This window comes from Stegostoma tigrinum, chromosome 1, assembly GCF_030684315.1.
Source record: "Stegostoma tigrinum isolate sSteTig4 chromosome 1, sSteTig4.hap1, whole genome shotgun sequence".
Classification (NCBI taxonomy): domain Eukaryota; kingdom Metazoa; phylum Chordata; class Chondrichthyes; order Orectolobiformes; family Stegostomatidae; genus Stegostoma; species Stegostoma tigrinum.
In genome coordinates this window covers 162,301,461-162,319,812 of record NC_081354.1, presented here as the reverse complement: position 1 = coordinate 162,319,812, position 18,352 = coordinate 162,301,461, and the positions used below count along the sequence as shown (strand labels likewise).

The following is an 18,352-nucleotide window of genomic DNA, read 5'->3' as shown; positions in this document are numbered from 1 at the left end:
ATATTTGGAGAATTTCTGCAATGTATTTTGTAGATAGTATACACCACTGCGACAGAACATTGGTGGTGGAGGAAATGGTTGCTATGGATTTCATGCAAATCAAGCAAGTTGCTTTGTCCTGGATGGTTTCAAGCTTCTTGAATGTCATTAGAGCTGCACCCATCCAGGCAGGTGGGGAATAGTCCATGAAATTCCTGACTTGTGCCATCTTGATGCTGGACAGGCTTCAGGGAGTCTTGAGATGAGTTACTAGCTACAGTATTCTTAGCCTCTGACCTGCTCTTGTAGCCACATTTTTTATGTGATAAGTCCAGTTGAGTTTCAAGGATGTTTGAGAGTGGGGGATACAGCGATGATACCACCATTATATGTCAAGGGGGATAGTTAGATTGTCTCTTATTGGTGATGGTCATAGCCTGGCATTTGTGTTTCACAAATGTTACTTGCCCCTTGTCAACCCAAGTCTGGATATTGCCCAGAGCTTGTTGCATTTGAACACAGACTGCTTCAGTATTGGAGGAGTCATGAATGGTGCCAAACATTGCGCAATCATCAGCAAACATCCCCACTTCTGACCTTATGATGGAGGGATGAAGTAGCTGAAGATGGTTGGCCCTAGGACACTACTTTGGGGAACTCCTGCAGCGATGTAGAGCTGCGATGATTGACCTCTAGCAACCACAACCATCTTCCTACGTGTCAGGTGTGACTCCAACTACCAGAGCTCGAACCCATTGATTCCGGTTTTGCCACAGCTTCTTCATGCCACATTCAGTCGAATGACACCTTCCGATACTTTCCTGGTGATTGAGTGTAGACTGATGGACTGGTAATGATGGGTTGGATTTTTTCTGCATTTTGTGAATGGGATATACCTGGGCAATTTTCCACATTGTCATATAGACACCAGTGTTGTAACTGTACTGGAAGAGCTTGGTGAGAAAACAGCACAAGTCTTCAGTACTATTGTTGGAATGTTGTCAGGGCCACAACCTTTGCAATATCTAGCGCCTTTGACTGTTTCTAGATATCACGTAGAGTAAATCAAATTGACTAATGCTGGGAACCACTCGAGGCGGCAAAGTGGATCAGCCTTTTCGCACTTCTGGCTGGAGATTGCTGTGAATGTCTCAGCCTTAGCTTTTGCACTGATATGCTGAGCTCTTCAATCATTGATGATGTGGATATATGTGGAACTTGCTCCACCATAATTCACAATCGGAAATGGCAGGACTGCAGAGCTTAGAACTGATTCATTGGTTATGGGATCACTTGGCCCTATCACTTGCTGTTTATGCAGTTCGGCCCTCAATTAGTCCAGTTTGAAAGCTTCACCAGGTTGACACCTCATTCAGTTATGACTGGTGCTGCTCCTGGCATACCGTCCTGCACTCTCCATTGACCCAGGGTTCATACCCTGGTTTAATGGTAATGGTTGCGTTGCAGAATATGCCAGGCCACAATGTTACAAGTTGTGCTGGAGTACAATTCCACTACTGCTGATGGCCCAGTGCCTCATGGAAGCCAAGTCTTGAGTTGCTAGATTTGTTCGAAGTTGTCCCATTTAGCACAGTGATAGTGCCACATAATACAATGGAAAATATCCTCAACGTGAAAGCAGAACTGTAGCTCCACAAGGACTGTGCAGTGGGCACTTTTAACCAATGCTGTCATGGACAGATGTATCTGCAGGCAGCAATATTTTCCCCCTTATTGGCTCCCTGACTATCTGCAGGAGACCCAGCCTAGCAGCTATGTCCTTTAGTATCTGACCAGCTTGATCCGTTACATTACTGCTGAGCAATTCTTGGAGTGCAGCAAAATCCTCCACCCAGGATACATCTTGCACCTTTGCCATTCTCAGTGTTTCCAAGTGTTGTTTAACATGGGCTAGTATCGAATTATCAGTTGTGGGAGGATGGTACGTAGTAATTAGGTTTCCCGGCTCATGTTTAATCTGAAGCCATGGCAGTTCATGGGATCTGGAGTCAACGTTAAGGTTCGAGAGCAACTCCTTTTGAACTGTGCACCACCGTGTCACCACTTCTGCTGGGTCTGTCCTGCTGGAAGGATTGTTTGGAGCCTTGGAAGGCGGTGAGAGGGGAGGTGTAGGGGCACCTGTTGCCCCTCATGCAGGTGCAGGAGAAGGTACCTGGTGTGATGGAGAAGTTGGTGAGGAACATCAAGCTGACGAGGGAGTGATAGAATGAACAGTCCCACAGAAAGTGGATGGGGTGGGGGGAGGGGGTGTCTGATTGTAGGTGATGGTAATGTCAGAGGATGTGTTGAATTCAGAAGTTGATGGGGAGGTACACAATTATTAAGGGGACTCTATTGCTTTTGGGGAGAAGGGGGTGGGGAGAAAGGAGAAAGTGTGTGTTTCAGGACAGAAGAGAAGAAATTGGAGGAGTTGGTTTCCAAAGATGGAGATTGAGAAGTCCAGCAAGGGCTCTGTATGCACCAATCAACCCAACCTTCAGGATACTATTTCAATTCCACCTCCCATTGCCCTGGTTACATGTCCATCCGTGGCCTCCTACACTTCAGTGAGGCCAAACAAACTAGAGGAACACCACCTGATATTTCAGCTTGGGAGCATACAGCCCAATGATCTCAACATTGACCTCACCAGCTTCAAATTCCCTCCACCCATAGCATTATCCCACATGCAACCCTCCCCCCTCACCTCATCTATCTTGCTACTCACCTATCCACTTCCACCCTTCCCACTGACTAATCACAACCCCCATCCACTTGTTACCCTCCCACCCACTCTTGCCCCAGCTCCACCCCTCCCCCACCTCTTCCTTCCCAGTCCTGAAAAGAATTAAGCCTGAAACTAACTTTCCTGCTGCTTAAAAGCTGGCTGACTTGCTGTGCTTTTCCAGCTTCACATCTATTGATTATGGCTTCCAGCATGTGGTTCTTACTGTCTCCAAGACATATCCAAGGATGGGTAGGGTTGTGCCTGGGACAGTGTAAAATATGATTCCTATGTCAGGCTGTTGCTAGTCTGAGACAGCTGTCCCAGCTTTGACACTAGCCTCCAGATGTTAGTAAGGAGGACTCTGCAGGGTTGGCAAGGCTGTTTCTGCCATGGTCTCTTCTGGTGCCTTAGTTTGATACAACTGAGTGGCTTGCTGGGCCATTTCTGAAGGCAGTTGAGAGTCAACCAGATTACTGAGGGTCTGGCGTCACATGGAGACAAAACCCAGGTGAGGATAGCTAATAAAATGTGAGGCTGGATGAACACAGCAGGCCAAGCAGCATCTCAGGAGCATGTGCTCCTGAGATGCTGCTTGGCCTGCTGTGTTCATCCAGCCTCACATTTTATTAGCTTGGAATTCTCCAGCATCTGCAGTTCCCATTATCTCTGAGGATAGCTAATGTCCTTCAGGGAAGAAAATTTGAGCCAGGTGGGTTTTCTGACAGTTCACAATGCTTTTATAGTCTGTCAAGCTATTAATACCATTAGCTCATTGCCTTCCCTGATTTGCCTGATCATGTTTCCATGAAGCTCTCTGGGATCCATATTAACAGAATTTTTTTTTCCCCCTGAATTCATTATCAAGGGAAACAATATTGAATATACTTAGCTTTGCAGTTTATTTTCCCCCTCATGATTCCTGTGCCAAATAGGAAATCGTTTGCATTCAGTTCTTTGATCCAAGTAATGACTGAAAGATTACTGCTACTGACTCAAATATTCAAAATTAGGGAAAAAAGGTTCAGTGGAAAAAGGATTGGCCTTGATCATGCCACATTCATCAACAGCAACTTCCTTTTTTGCATGTCAATTACAAGTAGAGAAAAACAAGCTCATTACAGACTGGAATATTTTATTCTGAAGCAAAAACCTCCTGTACATTTTAAACAAAAGCATAAACTTATTTGAACAGTTCACGTGATGAGGAACCAGAGCATTCAACCAAACATCAACAAGGATAGATTGATGGACATGGGAATGAGTTTATGCCTCAAAGGTGGACAAGAAGTCCACTACAATCTTCTTCAGCTTGGCTTCCATTTCATTACTTATTTGTCCCTCAGCCCTGTAAAAGAGATTTAAATATGATTTAGAATTAAGGTCCAGAGAAATTCAAACAGAAAATCTAAGACAAGCTTCAACTGCCTGTTTATAAAAATCATGCAGCATAGCAAATATGGTTAAGACAATAGGTGCAGGAGTAGGCCATTTGGCCCTTCGACCCGGCACCACCATTCATTATGATAATGGCTGATCATCCACAATCAGTATCCTGTTCCTGCCTTATCCCACTATCTTTAAGAGCTCTACCATCTCTTTCTTGAAAGTATCCAGAGACTTGGCCTCCACTGCCTTCTGAGGCAGAGCATTCCATATATCCGCCACTCTCTGGGTGAAGAAGTTTCTCAACTCTGTTCTAAATGGCCTACCTCTTATTTTTAAACTGTGTCCTCTGGTTCTGGACTCCCCTATCAGCAGAAACATGCTTCCTGCCTCCAGAGTGTCCAATCCTTTAATTATCTTAAACGTCTCAATCAGATCCCCTCTCAACCTTCTAAACTCAAGCGTATAGAACATAGAACATTACAGCACAGTACAGGCCCTTTGGCCCTCGATGTTGTGTCGACCTGTCATACCAATCTCAAGCCCATCTAACCTACACTATTCCATGTATGTCCATATGCTTATCCAATGATGACTTAAATGTACCTAAAGTTGGCGAATCTACTACCATTGCAGGCAAAGCGTTCCATTCCCTTACTACTCTGAGTAAAGAAACTACCTCTGATATCTGTCCTATATCTTTCACCCCTCAATTTAAAACTATGCCCCCTCATGCTTGCCGTCACCATCCTAGGAAAAAGGCTCTCCCTATCCACGCTATCTAACCCTCTGATTATTTTATATGTCTTAATTAAGTCACCTCCCAACCTTCTTCTCTCTAATGAAAACAGCCTCAAGTCCCCCAGCCTTTCCTCGTAAGACCTTCCCTCCAAACCAGGCAACATCCTAGTAAATCTCCTCTGCACCCTTTCCAAAGCTTCCACATCCTTCTTATAATGCGGTGACCAGAACTGTACACAATACTCCAAGTGCAGCCGCACCAGAGTTTTGTACAGCTTCGAAAGTCCTGCCATTCCGGGAATTGACCTCGCGAACCTACACTGCACTCCCTCAATAGCAAGAATGTCCTTCCTCAAATTTGCAGACCAAAACTGCACACAATACTCCAGGTGTGGTCTCACCAGGGTCCTGTACAGCTGCAGAAGGACCTCTTTGCTCCTATACGCAATTCCTCTTGTTATGAAGGCCAGCATGCCATTAGCTTTATTCACTGCCTGCTGCACCTGCATGCTTGCTTTCATTGACTGATGTACAAGAACACCTAGATCTCGTTGCACTTCCCCTTTACCTAACTTGACTCCATTTAGATAGTAATCGGCCTTCCTGTTCTTGCCAAAGTGGATAACCTCACATTTATCCACATTAAACTGCATCTGCCATGCATCCGTCCACTGACCTAGCCTGTCCAAATCACCTTGTATTCTCAACATCCTCCTCACATTTCACACCGCCACCCAGCTTTGTGTCGTCAGCAAATTTGCTGATATTACTTTTAATGCCTTCATCGACATCATTAATGTACACTACTCTCTGCTTCCTGTCAGCCAGCCAATTTTCAATCAAGTCAGTATTATGCCCCCAATACCACGTGCCCTAACTTTGCTCACTCATCTCCCATGTGGGACTTTATCAAAGGCTTTCTGAAAGTCCAGGTACACTACATCCACTGGCTCTCCCTTGTCCATCTTCATAGTTACATCCTCAAAAAATTCCAGAAGATTAGTCAAGCACGGTTTCCCCTTCGTAAATCCATGCTGACTGACCTATCCTGTTACTGCTATCCAAATGAGTCGTAATTTCATCTTTTATAATTGGCTCCAGCATCTTTCCCACCACTGACGTCAGGCTAACCCATCTATAATTCCCTGTTTTCTCTCTCCCATCTTTCTTGAAAAATGGGACAACATTAGCCACCCTCCAATCCGCAGGAACTGATCCTGAATCTACAGAACATTGGAAAATGATTACCAATGCATCCACAATTTCTACAGCCACCTCCTTAAGTACCCTGGGATACAGACCATCACGTCCCAGGGATTTATCAGCCTTCAGACTTAACAGTCTATCCAACACCATTTCCTGCCTAATATAAATTCCCTTCAGCTCATCCATTACCCTAGGTCCTTCAGCCACTATTACATCTGGGAGATTGGATCTGTCTTCACTATGGAAAACACAAGCAAAGTACCTATTCACCTCGTCTGCCATTTCCTTGTTCCCCATAACAAATTCACCCATTTCTGTCCTCAAGGTCCCAATTTTAGTCTTAACCTTTTTCTTTTCACACACCTTAAAAAGCTTTTACTATCCTCCTTTATATTTTTGGCCAGTTTTCCTTCGTACCTTATTCTTTCCTCCACGTATTGCCTTTTTAGTTATCTCCTGTTGCTCTTTAAAAGCTTCCCAGACCTCCAGCTTCCCGCTCATCTTTACTATGTTATACTTCTTCTCATCTTTATACAACTTCCCTCATCAGCCACGGCCACCCCTGCCTCCCCTTAGGATCTTTCTTCCTCTTTGGTATGATCTGATCCTGCACCTTCTGCATTATATCCAGAAATACCTGCCATTGTTGTTCCACTGCCATCCCTGCTCGGGTATTGAACCATTGAACTTTGGCCAGCTCCTCCCTCATAGCTCCATAGTTCCCTTTATTCAACTGCAATACTGACACTTCAGATTCTCCCTTCTCCCTCTCAAAGTGCAGGTTAAAACTTGTCATATTATGGTCACTACCTCCTAACGGCTCCTTTACTTCGAGGTCCCTGATCAAATCCGGTTCGTTGCACAACACCAGATCCAGAATTGCCTCCTCCCTGGTAGGGTCCAGTACAAGCTGTTCTAAGAATCCATCTCGGAGGCACGCCACAAACTCCCTTTCTTGGGGTCCAGTACCATCCCGATTCTCCCAGTCTACCTGCATGTTGAAATCCCCCATAACAACTGGAGTGATACCTTTGCAACAGGCCAATTTCAACTCCTGATTCAACTTACACCCTACATCCAGACTACAGTTTGGGGGTCTGTAGATAACTCTCATTAGGGTCTTTCTACCCTTAGAATTTCTTAGTTCTATCCATACTGACTCTACATCTCCTGATCATATGTCACCCCTCGCAAGGGACTGAATATCATTCCTCACCAACAGGGCCACCCCATCCCCTCTGCCCGTCAGTGTGTCCTTTCAATAGCATGTATAGCCTTGAATATTCATTTCCCAGGCCCTGTACACTTGAAGCCACGTCTCAGTTATCCCCACAACATCGTACCTGCCAATTTCCAACTGAGCCTCAAGCTCATCCACTTTATTTCTTATGCTTCGTGCCTTCATATATAATATTTTTAATTTGTTACTCCCCTCACCCTTCCTATCAATCCTTATTTCACTTGGCCATACTGTACAATCCCTGCTTGAGTTTTCTGCTCCATTGATTCTGTTCTCTGTCTTAACTTCTCATTCTCACTTCTCCCCCCCCCCCCCCCCAACTTGTTTTTCTCCTCTCTACCTGTTTTGTCCTCTATCCATCTTCGATCCATCTCCCCCTCTCTCCCTATTTCAGAGCACTTACCCCATCCCCCTTTTCTGACAAAGGATCTAGGCCTGAAACATCAGCTTTTGTGCTCCTAAAATGCTGCTTGACCTGCTGTGTTCATCCAGCTCCACACTGTTATCCAAGATATCCCCTGCCCCAGTTGACTAAAAGTGATTAAAATGAAACACTTTCCACAAGGCTCAAAGTTAAGGTTCCTGGAGAACCAATTTGAACAGTGTTTAAACAGGTTTAAAAACACCAAAGGCTCTTCTTTTGTGCAGAGACCTTTAGTGACACTCAAGTATCTTATGGAAATCCAATTACATAACATGGCACTTAAAAGCTCCTCTACATCCATGTCAGTTACTCCATAAAAAGATGTAATATTTACCAAACAAATTGTCTTTTGCAAAACTACATTGATTCTTCCAGTTTATATTGTGATTTTCTATGTACTGCCACCTTAATACTCTGGCATTTTTCCCCCAAGTGGTGGATGCCAGATTAATTAGCCTATAGCTCCCCAATTTTCACTTCCACTTTTCAATCCCTAAGGAATTTAATCTGATTACAACTGATGTAACGACTATCTCTGCATCCACTTCATTTAAATGAAGATACAGCTTAAATCTAGGGGTCTGATCAGCCTTTATGTCTAATTATTTTGATTTATCCTTTCTTTCTCACCCCACTTTGTGTTTGGAATGCAGTGCATCTATGAAGGCAGCATTGTGTCTTTTGCATCAATGATACTATTCTCAAATTCTTTAGTTAGCAAGAAAACCTCCCTAGTGCCATGCTTTAATGATTTTTTGATTTCTGAAATTTCCATAAATCTGCAATTTTTCAGCTGTCACACCTTTCAGCCTATTTTCCAGTCTATTTTCACCAATATAAAGACATATGGTATGAAACCACATTATGTTTAAGGACCAGTTTCAGACCCACAGTGAACATCAAATTCAAGGTAAAAAATCTAAGTGATGTGATAACATTGAAGACCCTGACCAATTCTGAATCTGTTCCATTAATACAGTTATTTAAATACTTCATCTAAAGTAGCCTGTTCCAAGCTTAGCTTCAAAACATATTGATCTAAGAAATAGTCCTTAATACATTATGAACTCATCTGCCAGCATAGCATTGGCCAAGCCAACCTTGCAATAACATTAAAATTGTTCACAATTATTGCAGAATCTAACAAGTTCCCATTAGTTCTTTTTCAATGTTATGATTTACAGTGCAGCTACATTTTAGGAGTAACAACACTGGGAGGAATTAATCTATTCCACCAGTCATATCTTTCACCTGTTTATCATCTCCACCCAAACTGATTCCATACCTCAATCTTCCAAAGATGGATAATCTCTTACTGGTGTGCTAATATTACTCTTTAAACAGCTATGCCACCTCTTTTTCCTTTCCCCTCTCCTTTCTGAAAAGGAAATTATTCTTGACCATTCAGATGATTAACTACAGCTCCCATTTTTCAGACAGTAGCAGTTAGCAATAATTCTGGTGAGACTGATAGCTCCTCCAGGCTTTTCTTTTTAAATTTCTTCATTATCATCTTTCACTCTGCATCATTGTCCCTTTTGTCAATCTCTGCTACATTTCACATCCATCAGGTTCTTTTAGTTCTTTCATTTTGAATACTTCTATCACTCCCACTTTGTAAGCCTCTATGATGGAGATGATGCTGCTTTGCTCAGTCTATCAACCATTTTTCTGGCTGGTTTCAGAATAGCAAGGAAGCTTAAGTGGGCACTAGAGACCCACTGACCTTTGACGTGCAATACGATGGTAGTCAATATAGGACTCAAGGACAAAGGCGTATTTCCAAAAAGGGTAAATTCAAAATATAAAACTATAATAACAACATTTTTAGATGTTTTCAGCCCTCAATCATTTATCATTCCCAGGATTTTCTTTCTATTGATTGTAAGTCTTTCAAGCTATGTTCCAAAATGATAAAATATTGCAAAAAAGATGCGAAGTTGAAGTTTTCTAAGAATGACAACACAAATATTCAGATGACCTTACCTAATTGTTTCCAGGACATCCTGGTGCTGACTTTTCACATGGGCCAAGAAAGCAGGTTCAAACTTTGTGATCTTGGTAGGCTCCATTTTATCCAAGTGGCCTCTAACACCAGCATAAATTACCGCAACCTGTTCTTCGATAGCCATGGGAACTGGAAGTTAATACAGGAGTTAGTTAGCAACACGTATTGGCATGAAACAAGTGAAGCATTTGCACTTATCTTCGATCAGATCATCCATCTGCCTCCTTCAGAGATCCAAAACACAACAGATTCAGTTTTCAAACATCTCTTCACTATATCCAGGCTGTGGGCACCAAATGTATCTTGGCTGTAGTGCCAAAGATGTGTGCTTCAGAACTAGCTATAATATTCCAGTACATCTACACTTATCTACTGGAAAACTGCCCAGGTACATCCTGGTCAAAATAGCAGGACAAATCCAACCCAGCCAATTCTTTGTCATCAGACTAATGTGAAGCAAAGGCAGTGTCACCAAGTGGTACTTATACATTAATAACCTCATCATTGATGGTTAATTTGCATTCTACCAACATCATTCTGCTCCAGACCATAATATTTCATTTTAAAACAACAAAAGAACAGAATTCCAGAGGTCAGTCACTCCCCTTGACCTCAAGGCAACATTTGTGGTAATAAGTCATCCTAATGAAATTTGAGGCAACAGAAACTAAGCAGAAGATTTCCCCATTAAGTCAGACCTTGAACAAAGGATGATGATTGCATGGACAATCACAAGGACAACACTGCAGCAGTTCCTCAGGAGTAGCATCAGAGACCCAATTACCGTCAGCTGTTTCATCAAGAAACTTCCTTCCATCATAAGGTCAGAAATGGGGAGGGTTACTGATAATTGCAGTGTTCAAATCAATTTGCAACTGGTTAGATCTTGCGTGGAGCAAGATCTTGGCAACATTCAGTTTTAGGCTAATAGGTGACAAGTAACATTTATGCCACAAATCTGAGGTCAGGATTATCCCCAAAAAGTTAAACCAGTTTCCCATGATCAAAAGCCTTTCCAGTGGTAAAATCCCACTATATCTGCCTACAAAATTTGCTTCACCCCCCCCAACACAATTCCAAGAGAGCTTGCTTTGTATTTCATATGTGTTGACCATGTTCCATTTGAATTTTAAAAATTAGCAAAAGAAAACATGACCTTACACTAAGGTACATCCTGATAAGTGCCCAACAGAATGAACTGATAGCCAGGTACTTTTTGGTGCAGTTGTTTGGATTCTTGCTTTATAGGTGGTGATAAAAATCATCCAGAATTTGCAGATAATGTAATTGAAGCTATCTGACACTATAACAATGGAGCTAATATGGTGCACCATACCAATGTCCCTAATGGCAGAACAAGAAAAATAAAATGAGGAATTTAGCTATCCTCCATACAACATGGAATATGATTGTGTTCCCTTCAAATTAGCTTTGTTAGTTTCACAGTACAACTGAATGCTCAACGGTCACAGAAGAGAATATATAAATGCAAGTCTCAGAGTACAGAGATACACTCACCATATTGTCCTTGTTTGAGCAACTCTGTTAAACGAACACCACGATTCAAAAGCTGTTGCGTGGCTGCATCCAAGTCAGAACCAAACTGGGCAAAAGCTGCAACCTCACGGTACTGAGCCAACTCCAGCTTCATGGTACCTGCCACCTGTGAGCAACAAAATCCAAGAATCAAAATTACGGGTGCTTCATTACACTTCTCAGAACAATATCATCCAAACATTATTGTATGCAGCAAAGGCTCCATAAAACATTACCCTCTCTTTCGAACACAAGTGGCCATTCACAAATTTCAGGTCAATTGTCAGGTTAGCAAATCTAGATGGAATTGGATGGACAAGCAGCAGGATTATAAGTCAAAGTAAATCTATCTTTGCTAACTGTCCACCCAGCACACTTCTGGCATGAACAGTAGTAGACAGTTGTTTGAACCACAGGTTCTCTTATCAATCAAGAAGATGCAAAGGAGCACCACCACCCTCCAGGCCACACACCACTCCGACTTTAAACTGCATTACTAATGCTTCACTGTTGCTAGATCAAAATCCTAAAACTTCCTGTCTGCACTGTGACCATAGATACCTGCCATGGAGCAGTTCAACGGTAGCAGCTCACAACACCTCCAAAGGCAATTAGGAATTGGCAATAAACACTGGCCAAGCCAGCAAAGCCTAGACCCCGTGAATAAGTGACAAATGCTGCAGCATACTTACAACTAGGCAGATGCAAAGGTCTCTCCGTACATCTGTCTATCTCTTGGTTTCATTCATTAAACAAATGGAGTTGGAACTTAATGTCTTTGACTGCCTTATTTGACATTTAGTGATATTGTTCATCAAGCAATCCATCTGCTTCAGTCAAATTTAATCAATAGGCAGGTCTTGTTTATTTTTAAAAATTTTATAAATCAGTTGACTAAAGCAGACTGAACTGAATATAGATCAATGAAGTCCTGGTAACAATGCTGAACTATTTGCCATTCAATTAAAAAGCAAATAAAATCTGTGCACTGAATACCTGTTTCATGGCTTTGGTTTGGGCAGCAGATCCAACACGTGACACAGACAAACCCACATTGATAGCTGGGCGAATACCTTTATAGAACAGTTCAGTTTCCAAAAAGATCTAAGGGAGAATAAATGGACTTAAATGAAAGCCATCATGACATCAGAATAATTATTTAAAAGCATGACAAAGCAGCACTGCTTACAAAGGATATGTATCAAATCACATCACCTCAACATTAGTTTTACAACATGAAAAAGCACAATTAGATACTCTAGATATCAGAGCAATAAAACGCTCAAATCAATACTCATTTGCTGTTGTACCATTAAAATTTTGATGCATTTATCTCTGGTGTCTCACAGAAATCCATACACCCCAAAAGTCAAGTGTAAACCCTACAACTGTTTACTGTAAACCAAACAGAAGTCTCACCTTTTTACTTACAAAATATAACTAAGTAGTGATCAGTTGGGATGTGGACATCACTACCTGGGCTAGCATTATTTTCCAAACCCAAATCATTAAAAAGTAGTGGTAAGTGCCTTCTTGAATCCCTGTAATTAGATTACCTACAGTGTGCAAACAGGCCCTTCGGCCCAACAAGTCTAGACTGCCCCTTGAATCCCACCCAGACCAATCCCCCCTATAACCCACACATCCCTGAACACTACAGGCAATTTAGCATGGCCAATCCCCCTAGCCTGCACATCTTTGGACTGTGGGAGGAAACTGGAGCACCCGGAGGAAACCCGCACAGACACAGGGAGAATGTGCAAACACAGGGAGAATATGCAATCTCCACACAGACAGTCACCCAAGGCTGGAATCGAACCCAGGTCCCTGGCACTGTGAGGCTGCAGTGCTAACCACTGAGCCACTTTTTTTTCTAAAATGATTTTTATTGATTCATAACGCACAAAATAAGAACTATGCCATGGTGTCCTCTCATCTTCATTCCTTACCCAACTTGCATTAGACCAGATGACATCCTAACCAATGTTATTAACAGGGATGTGGATGAGCTTTACAAAAAAACCAATGAATCCCATGATGGCAAATCCAATTGCTGTTGCCTTGACAATCTTCTGAAATTCTTTTCTGTCTGGTTTGGTACGTCGTTTCACAAGTCTGATTGAATCCTTAACAAATTGACGACTGGGCTCGACAAACTGCATTACTTGATCCACTGTGTCCTCTTGCTGTCTCGTTCTGTCACTCAGGAGTTAGAACATTGAACAATACAGCGCAGAACAGGCCCTTCAGCCCTCGATGTTGCGCCGACCTGTGAACTAATCTAATCCCCTCCCCCTACTATCCCATCATTATCCATATGTTATCCAAGTACTGTTTAAATGCCCCTGATGTGGCTGAGTTAACTACATTGGCAGGCAGGGCATTCCATGCCCTTACCACTGAGTAAAGAAACTGCCTCTGACATCTGTCTTAAATCTATCACCCCTCAATTCGTAGCTATGCCCCCTCGTACAAGCTGAAGTCATCATCCTAGGAAAAAGACTCTCACTGTCCACCCTGTCTAATCCTCTGATCATCTTGAATGTCTCTATTAAATCCCCTCTTCGCCGCCTTCTCTCCAATGAGGACAGACCCAAGTCCCTCAGCCTTTCTTCATAGGGCCTCTGCTCCAGACCAGGCAACATCCTGGTAAATCTCCTCTGCACCTTTTCCAATGCTTCCACATCCTTCCTGTAATGGGGCAACCAGAACTGCTCACAACATTCCAAATGAGGCCGCACTAGCGTTTTGTACAGCTGCAGCATGACGTCAAGGCTCCGGAACTCAATCACTTTACCAATAAAACCTAACACAGCGTAAGCCTTCTTAACAGCACTATCAACCTGGGTGGCATGTAGGTGAAAATGGGTCGGCTACGCTGAAAGGGCCCGGGGTACTGGACTGGGTAAAGGACATAAAAAGGTGGTGTTCAGCTTCTAAACTTTTGAACTGAATATTGTGACCTGAAGGCTGCAGGGTTTCCAAACGGAAAATAAAATGCTGTTCTTTCAGCTCACGCTGACTCTCATTGTAACATTATAGTAGGCCCAAGATAGAAATGTTGGCCAGGGAACACAGTGATGTATTGTGAGCAGTGAATGTAGCAGTCTAGATTGTGTAAAATGCAGATACATAACTTCTTCACCTGGAAGACATGTCTGGACTCTTCAATAGTGAAGGAGGAGATAAACAGACAAGTGTTACAGTTCTGTGATTGCATGGGAAAATGACCTGGGGGTGTGGGCTGGTGTTGGGAGTGGAGTCGTCGTCGACCGGGGTGTCTCGGAGGGAACTGTCCCTGCAAAATGCTAACAGGGAAGGATGTTGCTGGCTTTTCTACTGCTGACGTTGCAGACTTGGACAAAGACCTGACCGCGCACGTGAGATGACATTGTGGAATCTGCACCCGGAAATAACATCATCCAAACCCTGTCAGACTTCCCGTGCTGTGGATGCACATGGAATGCCATAATAGTGCAAAGTCCAGTTTGATCAGCGACACTTAAGGATAGCTCTGTTAAATGAATACCACGATTGAAAACTTGTTGCTTGCATTGGATTTTGCAAGTGCTGGTGGTCATAGGTTTGGAAGATGTCACCCAAGCAACTTTGGTGAATTTCCATAGTGCATCATGTAGATGACACATATTGCCAGTATTGAGCATTAGTGGTGAAGTGAATGTTTGTACATGTGGCACCAGTCAAGGCGGCTGCTTTGTCTTGCTTAAAATGTTGTTGCAGCTGCACCCATGCAGGCAAGTGGGGAGTATTCCATCACACTCTTGACTTGTTTTGCAGATGGTGGATGGCTTTGAGGTGTCAGGTGGTGAGTTACTCACTGCAGTATTCCAAGCTTCTGGCCTGCTCTTGTAGCCACTGTTAATACAGTGAGTCCAGTTGAGTTTCTGGTCAATGGTAACTCCTAGGGTGTTGATAGTGGGGGATCTAGTGATGGTAACACCATTGAATGTTGAGAGGCAGTAGATAGAGTGTTGCTAATTGGTGATGGTCACCGCCTGGCATTTATGTGGTATGAATGTCACTTGCCGTGATGCCAATTTGCACGCTGAGCTTGCTTGTTTTTGTTCAGCTGTTTTGTCACTGTGCTAGGTGACATCAGTGGAGCCTCCGATGAAGCGATGTTATTCTACTCTGCTTGGTATTTACTGCCTCCTGCAGCATCCAGTGTCTGCAACCAATTCTTGATATCACATGGAGTGAATCAAATTGGCTGAGGACCAATACTTGTAATGCTGCAGACTACTGGAGGAGACAGAGATGGATCATCCTCCCGGCACTTCTTGCTGAAGATTGCTGCGAATGCTTCAGCCTTAGCTTTTGTGCTGGGCTCTTCAAACATTCAGGATGGGGATATTTGTGGAGCCACCTCCTCCAGTGAGTTGTTTAATTGTTCACCACCATTCACGACTGGAAGTGGCAGGACTGCAGAGCTTAAATATGATAGCTTGGTTGTAGGATTGTTTACCTAAAGCTGCTTCTGTTGTTTGGCATGCAATTAGTCCTGTTTGTGGCTTCACCAAGTTGATAACTCACCTTCAGGTATGCCTGGTGCTGTTTCTGGCATACCCTCCTGCACTCTCCATTGAACCAGGGTTGATCCCCTGGATTGATGGTTATGGTTAGAGGGGGCGATGCCAGCCATGAGGTTACAGATTGTGCAAGTGCAATTCTGCTGCTGTTGATGGCCCACAACACCCCATAGAAGCCCAGTCTTGAGTTGCTAGATCCATGCAAAGTCTATCCCATTTAGCACAGTGATACCACCACACAACATGGAGGCTGTTCAAGGTGAAGGCAGGATTTTGTCTCCACAAGGACTGTGCAATAGTATCGGTAAGAGTGACCATCATGCTCAGATATGACTGCAGCTGGCAGATTGGTAATGATGAGGTCAAGCATGTTTTTCCCTCATTGGTCACCTCACCACCTGCCACAGACATAGGCTGGCAGCTATGCCCTTTAGGACAGGAACAGCTTGATCAGTAGTACTGCTGCTGAGCCACTTGGTGGGTGGGGAATTTCAATGTCCACCAGAGTACATTTTGTGCCACTGCTATCCTCATCCTCCAAGTGTTCAACTTGTCCTAATTCATCATATGAGGTTGGGGGGGGGGGGGGGGGGGGGGGGAAAAAGAGAGAGAGAGAGAGAGAGAGAGAGAAGAGAAGAGGGAGGGGAGGGAGAGCGAGAGAGAGAGATGCGTTGCGGTAACTAACAGGTGGTTTCCTTGTGATAAAGGAAACTGCAGATGCTGTAGAATCCAAGATAACAAAGTGTGGAGCTGGATGAACACAGCAGGCCAAGCAGCATCTCAGAAGCACAAAAGCTGACATTTCGGGCCTAGACCCTTCAGAGAGGGGGATGGGGAGAGGGAACTGGAATAAACAGGGAGAGGGGGGAGGCACCGAAGATGGAGAGAAAAGAAGATAGGTGGAGAGAGTATAGGTGGGGAGGTAGGGAGGGGATAGGTCAGTCCAGGGAAGACAGACAGGTCAAGGAGGCAGGATGAGGTGGTAGGTAGGAAATGGAAGTGCAGCTTCAGGTGGGAGGAAGGGATGGGTGAGAGGAAGAACAGGTTAGGGAAGCGGAGACAGGCTGGGCTGGTTTTGGGATGCAGTAGTGGGAGGGGTCAAGCTGGGCTAGTTTTGAGATGCAGTGGGGGAAGGGGAGATTTTGAAGCATGTGAAGTCCACATTGAGGTTTCCTCGCCCATGTTTAACCTGAAGCCATGAGACTTCATGGGGCCTAGAGTCAATGTTGAGACCTCCTACAGCAACTCCCTAACGACTGTATACCACTGTGCCACCATTTCTGCTGGGTCTGTCCTGCTGGTGGGACAGGACATATCCAGGGATGGTGGTGGTGGCAGCTGGGACAGTCATACACACAGAATCATAAGTGTCAGGCTGTTGCTTAACTAGTCAGAGACAGCTCTCCCAATTTTGGCACTAATTCCAAACATTAGCGAGGACTTCACAGGGTTGACAGGACTGTTCCCATTGTTGTCTTTTCCGTGCCTAGGTAGATGCCAGGTGATCCATCCATTTTCATTTCTTTGAGACTTGACTTTCAACTGCCGTCTGAAAAGGCAACTACATTGCTGGGGGTCTGGAGTCACATGCAGGCCAGACGAGGTGATGGTGGCAGATATCCTCCCCGAATGATATCAATGAACCAGATGGATTTTTCCGACAATCAACAATGGATTCATTGTGATCAGTAGATTCCTAATTCCAGACTTTTAAAAAAGTTCAAATCCCACCACAGCAGATAGTGGAATTCAAACATAGGTTTCCCGGCTGGGTTTCTGGATTAACAGTCTAACAATAATACCAAAGTGTACATAGAACATAGAACAATACAACACAGAACAGGCCCTTCAAGTGCTGGATGAACACTTCTCCAGCATCTACAGTTCCTATTATCTCTGCTACAATTTTAACCTCACTGTGAAGCCTCTCCTAGGGATGCCTAACCTGAAGTTACCCTCCTCGCTCTGGACAAACTTCAGGGGATCTCTCCCACTGCAACTCTCTTGTAATCGCTTCAGCCTTAAACTGCTTGTCTGTCTCCTCGCCACCTATTTTCTCCTCTATCCATCTTTGATCCGCCGCCCCCTCTCCCCCATTTCTGAAGAAGGGTCTAGGCCCGAAATGTCAGCTTTCCTGCTTGGCTGCTGTGTGCAACCAGCTCTACACCTTGTTATCTTGGATTCTCCAGTATCTGCAGTTCCTATCATCTCTAACAATACCACCACTTGGCCATTGCCTACCCAAGGTTGTCTCCTTGGTTCCCAATAGGCCCTACTCTTTCCCTAGAAATTCTAGAATATCTTGAGATTCTCTCATCTTGCCTGTCTCATTTCTTTACGCATTATCTTTGCTCACCTCGTTACTTTTTTGAAACCCCCCCCCACCCCCTTTCCAAACTCGTCGAGAACCTCCATTGTTTTGGTATCTTCGTGCCTGTTATAAGTCTCTTTCTTTTTATCCAGTCCAGAATATTCCTCAACATCTAGAGATCAAGCTTTTTGTTCCAACATTTCACCATAAATCAAAACATGTTGAGGCTGTACGGTCCATGAACAG

General features: G+C 43.8%; 1 protein-coding gene across 1 annotated transcript in view; it reads right to left on the bottom strand.

Annotated features, from left to right (window-relative positions):
• Window positions 1-3,822: 3,822 nt before the first annotated feature.
• The window catches only part of atp5fa1 (ATP synthase F1 subunit alpha), a 32,660-nt gene continuing 18,130 nt past the window's right edge, over window positions 3,823-18,352 (bottom strand). Inside the window, exons 9-12 of the mRNA XM_048542767.2 lie at window positions 12,242-12,349; window positions 11,228-11,372; window positions 9,688-9,838; window positions 3,823-4,052 (exon numbers count right to left, since the gene is read on the bottom strand). Coding sequence (XP_048398724.1) covers window positions 3,971-4,052; window positions 9,688-9,838; window positions 11,228-11,372; window positions 12,242-12,349 — 486 coding nt within the window. The 3' untranslated portion in view covers window positions 3,823-3,970. The remainder of the gene's footprint in view (window positions 4,053-9,687; window positions 9,839-11,227; window positions 11,373-12,241; window positions 12,350-18,352) is intronic.